Source organism: Elephas maximus, chromosome 17 (genome assembly GCF_024166365.1).
Source record: "Elephas maximus indicus isolate mEleMax1 chromosome 17, mEleMax1 primary haplotype, whole genome shotgun sequence".
Lineage (NCBI taxonomy): Eukaryota > Metazoa > Chordata > Mammalia > Proboscidea > Elephantidae > Elephas > Elephas maximus.
This window is the reverse complement of record NC_064835.1, coordinates 41732195-41744999: the sequence shown is the minus strand read 5'-3', so window position 1 is coordinate 41744999 and position 12805 is coordinate 41732195. Positions and strand designations below refer to the sequence as shown.

The following is a 12805-nucleotide window of genomic DNA, read 5'->3' as shown; positions in this document are numbered from 1 at the left end:
TCATCTAAAGTTCAATTTAAAAAAAAAAGGAAAAAATAGATAAAATCAGAATTAAATTTCTAATAAAATTTTTTTAAAACAAATTTTTAATAGGATCTGAACTTATAACTTTGGTCAGCTACAAAATGGCTTGGGTTCTTGCATAAAAATGAAAATCATTTTAGATGTAGAAAGAGTGAAAGAAATTTTGAGGAAGAGACTAAAAAAGATATTTTAGAAAAAGTGAAAGATCCTCAATTTAGCCACAACGGCCAATGAGTACAAAGGCTTTCTAGCAATACCAAAAATTAATTTGATTCAAAATTTGAATACTGTAAATACTTTTCTTTATCTTTAGATGAATCATGTGACATAAGAAACACTGCCCAATCAATACTTGAGGTATATCTTGTCTCAAAGGCCTTCCAAATATATGCAGTATTGTCAAATTGCAGACTTAAAAAAAAAGAAAATCAAACTGGTGGTAGAGATATTTTAAAATCTTTTTTACCAGTCAATGAAGAATTTTATCTCCATACAAAAAATTAGTTTCTATCACGACTTGAGAATAAAAGCAAGTGCTTCAGCTAGGTTAGCTTAAAATACAGATTTACTGTGATCTTCAAGAGACTGATGTTTCCCTTACTGCTTCATTCTACTGTGTGATATATTGTGAAAACATCTGAACTTAGTTTTCTGAAGTAGATGTTTGGAAAGTGTCAGGGATACAATTGTTAAAATGATTCAGTACATACTTGTAAATGCTACAGTAATTCACCAGTTCATGGAACTGTTGAAAGAAACAGAACACAATGAATTTAATAATACTGTGTCCTTTGCCAGCGATCACTAAGTCATGGAAGAGTTGTACAAAGATATATTGTACTGTTAACTCCAATTCAGATTTCCTTGAAATAAAAGGGATGCTTGCCAAAGCATTATTTTTGTTCAATAATTCATTACTGCATTCAATAATCAAAGATTAAAAATAGCATTGTCCTTTAACATTTTCTTATCTATATCACACTGTACATGAACAAGATAAATTTAAAGCTCCAAGCAAGGGAAAAGCTTATTTGTGACTTAGACAAGTATGAGAATTTATACTTGTCTAAGTATAAGCCAATAATGACTTGTTATAATATAAACCAATAATGACCTTACACATTTTTCTAGCATGACTCAGCATGAAGATCTTAATTACAAAAGACAAAAACCAAAGAGAAATTTTCAAAATGCTTTGTTATTGATAAATTCAGAGTTGAGGTATATTTTGTCTCAACGCTCAATACCACTCTGAATTTGACCGTAATGATACTAAGCTGACACAAGTGTTGGTGAATTTACTTAACTTTGACAGACATCGTTTTGAAACTGATACGCTTCTGGTTCAACATCAAATCAATTCTTCTAAAAATGGTGAATGGGTTTTGTCAATGTGGATGCGAGTGCCAGAGGTAAACTGACTTTTTGGTATTCAGTTTAGTTACCGAAAACCTTTTACCTGAGAATAACCTGGGTATGTAAAGCTGCTTTTTCGACCATAAATTTTCATGAAATCAAAATATAGATCAAGTTATTTCCAGTGAAAATTTAGTGTCTAAAGGAAGAAGTGCTGTAAATATAAAAATACAATAGATTTTGAAGACTCAGAATAAAAAAAGTAAAATCTCATTAGTCATTTTTATCTCTTAAAAATTATTTCATTTTTGTTGTTGAGAATATACACAGTAGAACATACGCTAATTCAACATTTTCTATGCATACAATTCAAGGACATTGATTACATTCTTCAAGTTGTGCAACCATTCTCACTTTCCTTTTCTGAATTGTTTCTCTCACATTAATATAAACTCACTGCCCCTAAGTTTCCTATCTAATCTTTCGAGCTGTTATTGTCAGTTTGATCCCATACAGACAGTTCTTAAAAGAGTACAATGCTCAAGGCAGACATTCTTTGCTAGTTAAGCCAAGCTACTGTTTGGTTTTTAGAGGACTTCAGGGGATATTTTTTGGCTTAAGGTCTAAAGATTATCTCAGAGCAATAGTTTTCATGGGTTCACCCTGCCTCCATTGCTCTAGAAAGTCCGGATTCCATGGGAATATGCAATGCTTTACTGCATTTTCTCCCTTTTGATTGGGAACCTATTTTTTACATTGATTACACACAATAATTTGAATTTATTGGGTTAAATGAAATATACTATTAAAAATAAGTGTACCTGTTTCTTTGTGCTTTTTAAAATGTGGCTTGACAGCAACTGAAAAAAAATGGGAAATTTAAAATGATACGTGTGGGTAGCTTTCTATTTCTGTTGGACATGGCTGCTCTGTAGGATGGCCTTCTTTTGGAAACCATTTAGTCGGCAGGAAGCCCTTTGCATTTTTCTATTATAAGCCCGTTTGAAAGCAACTGCAAAGAGAGATTTATTCAATACATCTACAAAGAACAAACACTCACAAGAGAAAAGGAGGTCTCCCAACTGGATCAGGGAAAGAAAGGCCCTTCAGGGCTCCAAGCCTAGGGCTTTGGGGCTTTGATGAATTTCTGAAATTCACTGAACTGACAGGAGGAAGCCGCTGGCTGCACAACCTCACCAATGCTCTGGGAATCCCTCTGAGGGATGCCTGGTCACACTGCCCCTGGATCCCATTTGTACAGATCAGGACCATCCTGGCCCAGCACTAACTTCTGTGGTCACAAACAACATGGCTATCCTCTCTGAGTTACCATTTTGTCCTACTAAAATGAGAGATATTTCCAACTCTTTAGAGTCCTTTCAAATCATACAAATTATAGAAGCCAGAGAAAACGGCAAAGGGAAGTGTCATCTCATGGAATTACTATAGCCCCTCAGAAGATTTCTTTTTTTCTCAGAAGATACCTGAGAGAGTGAGGGAAGACTATGAGAATGGTAACAAGCCCTAGCCCACATAAATCATATCGCCATTTACAAAGTGCCATGAGAGATCATGTCACATACCACTTAGGGACCAAGAGCGGGTATTATCACTATCATTCCCATTTTACAGATGGGACAGTGAGATGCAGAGTGGCTAAGTGTCCAAGGTTCTGGAGGTCTGGATACCTATCAGACCTGGCTGTAACTCTAGGACCTGAACACACTCCATCTCATCAGAGCTACTAAATATGCAAATATGTATAACATTATTTTTTCTTTTTACAACATCCTCTGCTTCCTACTTATAAAACCAAAACTTCTACCTTTAGAGAAAAAATTTGTAGTAGAAAAAAGACTGAATAAGCATTTTACACATATTTCTAAAAGAATCATCTGGACAAACATTCATGTTACCCCCACCTGTACACCAGATTCTGATGAAACAGTCTGCATCCCAATACATAATAAGAAGACTTCAGGAAGCCTCGCCCTCCTGGAGGAGCAGCTGGTGAATCATGAAAACAGATCCCCGAGAAGACTGGGTGCATAAATTACTGGGGCTAGTGAGTGTGAACAAAAAGGCAGACACATTCCTATTAACGCTCAACCTAGTCAAACATGGAGAGCCCAGAAAGAAATGCTAGTGGGAAAAGACATTTTGCACTGAGTCCTCTCTTCCAGAGTCATCTTACCTAAATGACCTCTTTAGCAACACCCATGTCCACTAGTCATCATGGGAAGAATACTTAAGACTTATAAAAAAATTTTTTTTTTTTTTTTTTATTACAGCTCTGATTTTAGGGTCCACACCTGGTGCTTACCTACTGAAATGATAGCAATTACAGCAGTGGCAATAGCAATAACAGTAAGAATAATATTCAGAAGAGCTTTCACTTATATGGTGTAAACTATGAGACAAGCATTATTCAATGGCAGAAATTAGCTGAATTAATCCTCACTGTAACTATCCCCATTTTACAGAGAAGGAAACAAAGGCACAAAGTCCCTGAGGTAGTTACTATTATTATCCCCATTTTACAGAGAAGGAAACAAAGGCACAAAGTCAGATACTGTGTACCAGGCCACTGTGCTGCCCGATTTACACACATCACTTCATTTAATCCTCACAACCACCTCACAAGGGACGTACTGAGGCTTAGAGGGATGAGGAAATTTTTCCAAGGTGATAAAAGGAAGATCTGGAGCTAAAACCCAAGCTGCTGACCCAGATCTCAGTCCCCGTATAGGACTGGTTCCTTCTGCCTCATGACACTGTTTGTGGTGCCGAGTCCTAACCCAATTGCTCAGATGTAGGCAGTGAAGCAGACACTGTTAACCCCTGCCTAAATCTCCTTTCTGAGGGGACCCCTTGCTGCTGTGAGAGTTGGCTGTCCAGGGCTTGCTCGCACTCCTTCTCCTGGGACCTGCTCTTGCCCAGAAATGCCTGGAAGCCTATGTCCTCCACCTTTCCTTATAGCCAATGACTGACTGATACTGGCGTACAGGAGCCTGGTCCCCTTGCCTCAAAATATGACAACTCTAAGGTGTCTGTTATGGATTGAATTGTGTTCCCCCCAAAATGTGTTTAAATCCTAACCTCTGTGCCTATAAATAAGATCCTGTTTGAAAATAGGGCTTTTCTTTTGTTATGTTAATAAGTCCACAGCAGAGTAGGGTGGCTCCCAAACCTAATCACGTCTGAGCTATACAAAGAACAGAACAGACAGAGACACAGTGGGAAAGACAGATGCCAAGCAACACCAAGGAATGCCCAGGATCGTTGGCAGACACCAGAAACCAGGAGAGAGGCTCAGAGAAGGAAATGACATGGCCAAGGCCCTTATTTGGACCTTTAGTCTCCGCTGTAAGGAAATACATTTCAGTTCTTTAAAGCCAGCCACTTGTGGTATTTCTGTTATGGCAGCACAAGGTAACTAAGACAGTGCCCTTCACTGCAGAGATCCCTGAGGTCAGGCTGAGGCGACACTTCAGCTAAAGCCACCTTTTTGGTGGCTTCTTTCCTTGCCCTCTGCCACTCCCCGAGAGGTTTCTCCTGAGATCCCTCTCCCAATACATCACTTACATAAGAAATCCTGTCTCAGGTTCTGCCCCTAGGGAGCCTGACCTAATAGACAGCAAAGGCAGTAGACAGCAAAGCTTTGGATTGCTATCAAAGTCACTTAGAAGCTCCAGAACAGTTATGTGTTTGCTTTTTAAATACAAGTATTTTTGCCCTTTAAAAATAATTCCATATTTTTCAGTTCTTCAGCATGGAAGTTAAAGACTTTTATGTAAAAAATTGAAAAAGCAGCTCTTAAAAAAACACTTACTTCACTAAAGAAGCTTTACGACACAGTTTGTCAGCCCCTCTGTAGTAATTCACCAACTGCATCAGCCCAGGCTCATGACCTATGAAGGAAAGAGGCAGCTCAGAAGGAAAACAGGGCAAGGTCAGTACCAGCATGCAAAAGGGAAGACAGCTGTTTTATGCCCAGTTCATCTATTTCAGGACTGATTGCTAGAAATGGAACAATTTTGTTGTGCTGTCCTTGTGGCCCCCCTCTCTTTCAGGATCCCACTGGCCATTCTTACCATCTCCAGAGCAGAGAGTGTAATATCAACATCGTGTGTCTGCCAAAGACTACTGCTGCCTCTGTTTCTTCTTGTTAGGGCAGAAGGCATAAGGGGTATCTTCTATTTCACCCTTCTCTGACCCCCACTACACTCCACCCTTAGGATATATGGATTAATAAATTCATCTACAGACTTATGAGTGTCTCTGTACAGTAAGATCACTATAATAGAGCCATGCTTTCCGCAGCCTTAACCTTGCCTTCTACAGTGGTCAAGGAAGGAAGTAAAGCTACCATGGTGCTGTTCTCAAGAATGTCTACCTCTCAAGCAAGCTTCCAGGAGCGCCACTGGCAGTGATGGAAAGGAGTGGAGGGGCCACACCCATAAAAGCAGAATTCCTGAGAACTTCCTTCTGTGCATCATCCCAAAGGGAAATTCGTTTTCACAAGGTCCTACTGTGTGCCCCTTCCTCTATCAAACTACAGCAGAAAAGATACAAATAAACACCAAAGCCTCAGTTTTGTTTAAAATCCTAACAAGAAGCACTGCATTTTCAATAACAAAAATCAAAATAAGACCAAACTAAGGAAGTGTGAGTTGCCAGAAATAAGAATAATTCATTTGAGAACAGCATACAGTCTAACTTAGGTATTAAATGGCTCTCACTCATACCTGAACTACCTGCCTTCCACAGTGCGTTTTAAGTGAAAGATAAATATCCCTGATGTTGCAGGCATGCAACTATTTTTGTTGTGGGACTTACCCATAAAAATCAAACATTTACTGATCATCTACTAGATTTGTGGTACCTGTTTAGGATTCAGGCCCTATAGGTTTCTGCTCCTTATCCCTGGGACTGAGCACCACAGCAATGCCAGCAACCACCCGTTTTGGCCCTGGCAGACCCATTTTTGTCTGTTTTCAATATTAGGATTCTACCAAGCTTTTACAAGTCCAAACAGGAAGGTAAGCAAAGTCAGGGAGGGCAGCAGGCAGAGCAGGAGAAAATAAATGTTTTCAACTATAAGCAATTTCCTTCTCCTCCTTTCAGGGAAAGTGATCTTTTTTGCTGAAGGCTTCCCGAGGAGACAGTTTAATAAAAGGGACTCTCCAAGCACATTCCCTGTACCGAGAGATTGCCAGGGGTCGAAATTATCCTTTCCATGGAGTCACCATAATACATCAAACAACTACCAAGGGCCATTTTCCTCTCTGTAGTGTAAACTTCTATAACAAGGAAAAGCTATCCTCGGTACCATTTCCCAAAAAAATTTCACCAATGTTATGCCACAACACCACTTGGTGCCCCAATCCATTACAATTTTACATAGCCTCCATTCAAACCCACTACTGGTAAGTCGATTCCGACTCATAAGTGACCCTATAAGACAGAGTAGAACTGCCCCATAGGGTTTCCAAGGAGTGGCTGGTGGATTCGAACTGCTGATCTTTTGTTTAGCAGCTGAATGCTTAACCACTGCACCGCCGAGGCTCCACTCTATGACCAAACAGCCTGTTTTCAGTCTTAGCTCCTGGAACCTCTCCAACCTCTAACCACACCTATTTTCTAAAACCCCTCTCCTTTTCTGGGCATAGAACACTGCTCTCTTGGGGCTGCCTTCCAAAGCAGAGATGACTCTTCCTCAGTATTGATTCTCTTCTTCGGGGATACAATTTGGCTCCCACCCCAGCTGAATTTTGGTAGGGAACACAGTTACCCAGAGGGAGGCTGTACTTCCCAGATGACTGTGCAATGAGGTGAGGTCATGAGGCTATGTTCAGGTCTATGGGATGTGAGCTGGAGTATCCAGAAAACTTCTGGGTTACATCTTTAAAAAAGGAAGTCCCTGGTCCTCTTTTCTCCTGTGCCCATCAGTCAGACTGGCATGTGGATACAGTGGTGCAGAGTCAGCTGTTTCATGTGAATGAAGGTAACCTCCTGGGAGAGAGCAGGGCAATGGGAATGAGGGGCCGAGAGGAATCCAACCTCCTGCAAAACCTGCATTCAACACAAACCCGAAAAAAAGCCAAACCCGTTACCGTCCAGTAGACTCCGAAACATAGCGACCCTATAGGACAGAGGAGAACTGCCCCATAGGATTTCCAAGGAGTGGCTGGTGGATTCGAACTGCCAACCCTTTGGTTAGCAGCCGACCTCTTAATAAGTGCACCACCAGGGCTCCAGCATTCAACCCACAGCTGTGAAATTATGTTCTCTGGTGAAGCTGAGGAAAGCTAAAATCAGTCACCCTTCCCTGGGTTAGGGTCACTTCTGAATCTCCTGCTTTTGGAATCCATAGGTCTCTACCAAATCCCCTGCCAGTTTATCTGAGTCTTGGGTAGCTGATTTCTCAGGGTTTTCGGTCCCTTGAATCCTCAGCGCAGAAAAGCTGCAAATGACTGCAGTCGAATATCGGCCGCCGGCTCTGAAGAGCCTCGCCCCGCCCTGCGCTGGGTCCAGTTAACCTGGCCGATTGGGGGGCGTCGGTCCGAGGGATCCGGGTACACGCGGCCTCCCTCCCCCTCCCCGGCGGCCCGCGCCCCCCAGGCTGCAGGCACGAGCCATTGTCAGGAAGCAGCTGCGGCCTCAGGTGGCCGCACCACGGCTCAGACCCCGAATCCGACTTAAGAGACGGCATTAAAAACGAAGGGTTTGGACCTTTACGGATCCATTTTTGATCTGCCCGAGCCACGAAGGAGGGGACGATTTATGACCTTAGAAACAAAAGCGCCAGTTCTAACGGGCCGTGGGGGGCGGGAAGTGGGGAAGGGCTCACCCAGTCTTCCGAAGGGCAGCCGGTTCCTCTCTCCCAGCATCAGGTTAAATCTGGGGTTGTCCCTTCTCAGCCTCTTCCAGTGGCCTGTAGCGAGGAGCCGCCGGGAGACCTCGGCGTAGACGCTGCTGTTCTCGTCGCGCACCACGAAGGTGTACATGGCGAAGGGCCGCGCGCCCGGCGCCCCGGGCAGCAGCCACAGGGACCAGCCGGGCGAGGCGGCGGCTCAGCGTGGAACCCGCCCCGCCGTCCCCGCTGCGCCCCAGCGCCCCAGCCCGCTGCGCCCCGGTCTCCGCCACCACTCAGCCCCCGTCGCGCTCCGGCCGCGCCTCTGCGCTTTCAGTCCCAGCGGCGCCACGCCCGGGCCCCACGCGTCCGCCCGAGCCACCAGCGCCGCCCGCACGCCGCGCCCACCTCCGGCGCCGCCCGAGCCGCCAGCACCGCCCGAGCCACCAGCACCGCCCGGGCCTCGCGCGTCCGCCGGAGCCGCCAGCACCGTCTGAGCCACCAGGGCCGCCTGCACGCCGCGCCCTCCTCCGGCGCGCCCCGCCCCTAACCCGTGATTCCGCGCGGCGGGGCCCGGCCGGGAAGGGGACTAGCAGGCCGCGGACAACGCGCGTCCTCCGCACCCTGCCAGCGCCCGGGGCGCTGCGAAGGGTTTGAGGGTGATCGCGGGTGGGCGGGGTTTTAGCCGCAGCATTTGGAATCTGCAGTGGAGGAAAAAAAGACTGGGGCACGTCCTCCTGAACCAAGGGGGCCAGTGCCAGCGGAAGATCCCTTTTTGCGCGGCTCCTTCCGGTTCTTCCATCTGCTGTTTCAAAGGGAAGTTTTAAGGATAATAACGAAGTTTTAAGGCCAGGTCCTGTGTCCACGTGAAGATCCGCTTCCCTTCTTTTCCTGCTTAACGACAGCAGATAACCGAGAGCTTTCCGGCAGCTGTTGATTCGTTTGGGTCGAGGGCTCTTCTCATCTGTCTGCTGAGACCCCCTGAGTGGCGCACGGCCGGGGGGGGTGGTGACTTAAGACTTCTCTGGTGCAAACAGCCCTGGGCGTACTTCCGCCCCGCAGTTTACCGGTGTGGAGCCGCTCGCTTTCCCTCGATTTCGATTTCCTCTTCTGAGTGATTAGTGGTAGGAGGTGTCTTTAGAGTCCCATTGGTTCTCTGACTTCCTTCTAGGAAACAGTTTTTGATGCATTTGAGGGACAGAGAAAGGACAATGACTATCTGATTTCCTGCAAACTTCCTATACCCCCTCATAAACTGCCCGCATCAGCTGTGCACCTCACCCCTTTTACTCTCCTTTAGTGGAAGAACAACCTGGGAGCTCTTTCTCTCCTGTTCTCCCAGTGTTCATGGTAACCACCTAGCGTATTGTAAAAGCGTCCTCCTCTCTCACATCTTTACCTATTTCACGAGGGACGGGCACTCGCCCATTTGCGCACAAGCCTTCGTTTCTGCCTCCACCTGAGGTCATTCACTGGCCAAAGGGAGCTTGCTTAGTGCTGAGGTGAGGCAGGCCTAGAAGTGCTGGTGTGCTCACATCTCCCCCGCAGCCCTCCATCTGTGAGGTGTTTGAGTGGTAGAATACACCCAAGCTTCCCTACCCACTTCAGTGAATTTGCTGGGAGGCATATATTCACTGTATTTCAAGGGTTCTCTGCAGTAGAGCCCCCACCTGTCTGTCAGTTTGTCCTACTGTGGAGGCTTGCGTGTGGCTGTGATGCTGGAAGCTATGCCACCCATATTCAGATACCAGCAAGGTCACCCATGGAGGACAGGTTTTAGCTGAGCTTGCAGGCTGAGACAGACTAGGAAGAAGAACCCAGCAGCGTACTTCTGAAAAGAATTAGCCAGTGAAAAACCTTATGAATAGCAGTGGAACGTTGTCTGATATAGTGCCAGAAGATAAGCCCCCCAGTTTGGAAGACACTCGAAAGAGGACTGGGGAAGAGCTGCCTCCTCAAAGTAGAGTTAACCTTAATGACATGGATGGAGTCAAGCTTTCAGGACCTGCATTTGCTGATGTGGCATGACTCAAAATGAGAAGAAACAGCTGCAAACATCCATTAATAATCAGAACCTGGAATGTATGAAGTACGAGTCTAGGAAAATTGGAAATCGTGTAAAATGAAATGGAATGCATAAACATCAATGTCCTAGGCATTAGTAAGCTGAAATGGACTGGTATTGGCCATTTTGAGTTGGACAATCATATAGGTTACTATTTTGGGAATGACAACTTGAAGAGGAATGGAGTGCATTCATCATGAAAAAGAACATTTCAAGATCTATCCCAAAGTACAAAGCTGTCTGTGATAGGATACTATCCATAGACCAGTTAATATGACTATTATTCAAATTTATACACCAATCACTGAGGCCAAAGATGAACAAATTGAAGATTTTTACCAACTTCTGCAGTCTGAAATTGACTGAACATGCAATCACGATGCACTGATAATCACTAGAAAGATTAGAATGTGAAAGTTGGAAACAAAGAAGGGTTGGTAGTTGGCAAATAAGGCCTTGGTGATAGAAACAATGCCGGAGATCGCATGATAGGATTTTGCAAGACCATTGACTTCTTCATTGCAAATACTTTTTTTTCACCAACACAAATGGTGACTATACACGTGGACCTCACCAGATGGAATACACAGGAATGAAATCGACTATGTCGGTGGAAAGAGACAATGGAAAAGCTCAATATCATCAGTCAGAACAAGGCCAGGGGCTGACTGTGGAACAGACCATCAATTGCTTTTATGCAAGTTCAAGTTGAAACTGAAGAAAATTAGAACAAGCCCACGAGAGCCAAAGGCCTTAAGCATATCCCATTTGAATTTAGAGACCATCTCAAGAATAGGTTTGATGGGTTTAACACTAATGACTGAAGACCAGACAAGTTGTGGAATGACATCAAAGACATCATGTATGAAAAAAGCAAGAGGTCATTAAAAGGACAGGAGACAAATGAATGTCAGAAGAGACTCTGAAGCTTGCTCTTGAACATAGAGTAGCTAAAGCAAACAGAAAAAAATGATGACGTAAAAGAGCTGAACAGAAGATTTCAAAGGGCAGCTCAAAAAGACAGTATTATGATGACATGTGCGAAGACCTGGAGTTACAAAATCAAAAGGGAAGAACAGGCTCGGCATTTCTCAAGCTGAAAGAACTGAAGAAAAAATTCAAGCCTCAAGTTGCAGTATTGAAAGATTCCATGAGGAAAATATTAAACGATGCAGGAGCCATCAAAGCAGATAGAAGGAATACACAGAGTCATTGTACCAAAAAGAATTGGTTGATGTTCAACCATTTCAGGAGGTAGCATATGATCAGGAACTAATAGCACTGAAGGCATTGGTGAAAAACAAGGCTCCAAGAATTGATGGAATTCCAATTGAGACGTTTCAACAAATGGATCCAGCGCTGGACGTGCTTACTTATCTATGCCAAGAAATTTGGAAGACACCTACCTGGCCAACCAACTGGAAAATTGTGCCCATCCCAAAGAAAGGTGATCCAACAGAATTCAGAAATTACGGAGCAATATCATTAATATCACACACAACTAAAATTTTGCCGAAGATTATTCAAAAGTGGTTGCAATAGTGCATCGACAGGGAACTGCCCAAAGTTCAAGCCAAATTCAGAAGAGGGCGTGGAACAATGGCTATCATTGCTGATGTCAGATGGATCTTGGCTGAAAGCAGATAAATCAGAAAAATGTTTAACTGTGTTTTATTGCCTATGCAAAGGCATTTGACTGTGTGGATCATGACAAATTATGGATAACATTGCAAAGAATGGAAAATCCAGAACACTTAGTACTCTTGAGGAACCTGTACATAGACCAAGAGGCAGTCGTTCGAACAGAACAAGGGAACGCTGGGTGGTTTAAAATCAGGAAAGGTGTGCATCAGTTTTGTTTCTTTTCACCACGCTTATTCAATCTGTATGATGAGCAAATAATTTGAGAAGCTGGACTATATGAAGAAGAATGTGGCATCAGAATTGGAGAAAAGTTTGTTAATAATCTGCTTTATGTAGATGACACAACCTTGTTTGCTGAAAGTGAAGAGAACTTATTGATGAAGCTTACAGTATGAATTACACCTCAACATAAAGAAAACAAAAATCCTTACAACTGAACCAATCATGATAAACAGAGGAAAGATTGAAGTTATAAAGGATGTAATTTTACTTGGATCCACAATCAACACCCAGGGAAGCAGCAGTCAAGAAATCAAAAGACACATTGCTTTGGGCAAATCTGCTCTAAAAGACCTCCTTAAAGTGTTAAAAAGCAAAGATGTCACTTTAAGGACTAAGGTGTGCCTGACCCAAGCCATGGTGTTTTCAGTGTCTTCATATGTTGGACAATGAATAAGGAAGAGCAAAGAATTGATGCCTTTGAATTATGATGTTGGTGAAGAATATTGAATATACCACGTACTGCCAGAAGAACAAATAATCTGCCTTGGAAGAAGTACAGCTGGAATGCTCCTTAGAAGCAAGGGTGGCTAAGGCTTTATCTCACATCTGTGGACATGTTATCAGGAAGGACTAGGCTC

At 43.7% G+C, this 12805-nt stretch overlaps 1 protein-coding gene across 7 annotated transcripts in view; it reads right to left on the bottom strand.

The window, feature by feature from the left end:
* Positions 1 to 8638, bottom strand: part of TTL (tubulin tyrosine ligase) — a 56379-nt gene extending 47741 nt beyond the window's left edge. For 3 of the 7 annotated variants that reach the window (XR_007513716.1, XR_007513717.1, XM_049857653.1), the window contains exons 1-2: positions 8234 to 8638; positions 5213 to 5291 (exon numbers count right to left, since the gene is read on the bottom strand). Coding sequence is in view for 5 of the 7 variants with exons in the window: in XM_049857653.1 (XP_049713610.1) it covers positions 5213 to 5291; positions 8234 to 8390 (236 nt within the window). In the remaining 2 variants the exon portion in view is untranslated. Of the gene's footprint in view, positions 1 to 5212; positions 5311 to 5776; positions 7456 to 8233 lie in introns of all 7 variants that reach the window. The other 4 variants (XM_049857654.1, XM_049857658.1, XM_049857657.1 and 1 more) reach the window with 4 other exon arrangements.
* Positions 8639 to 12805: the final 4167 nt, after the last annotated feature.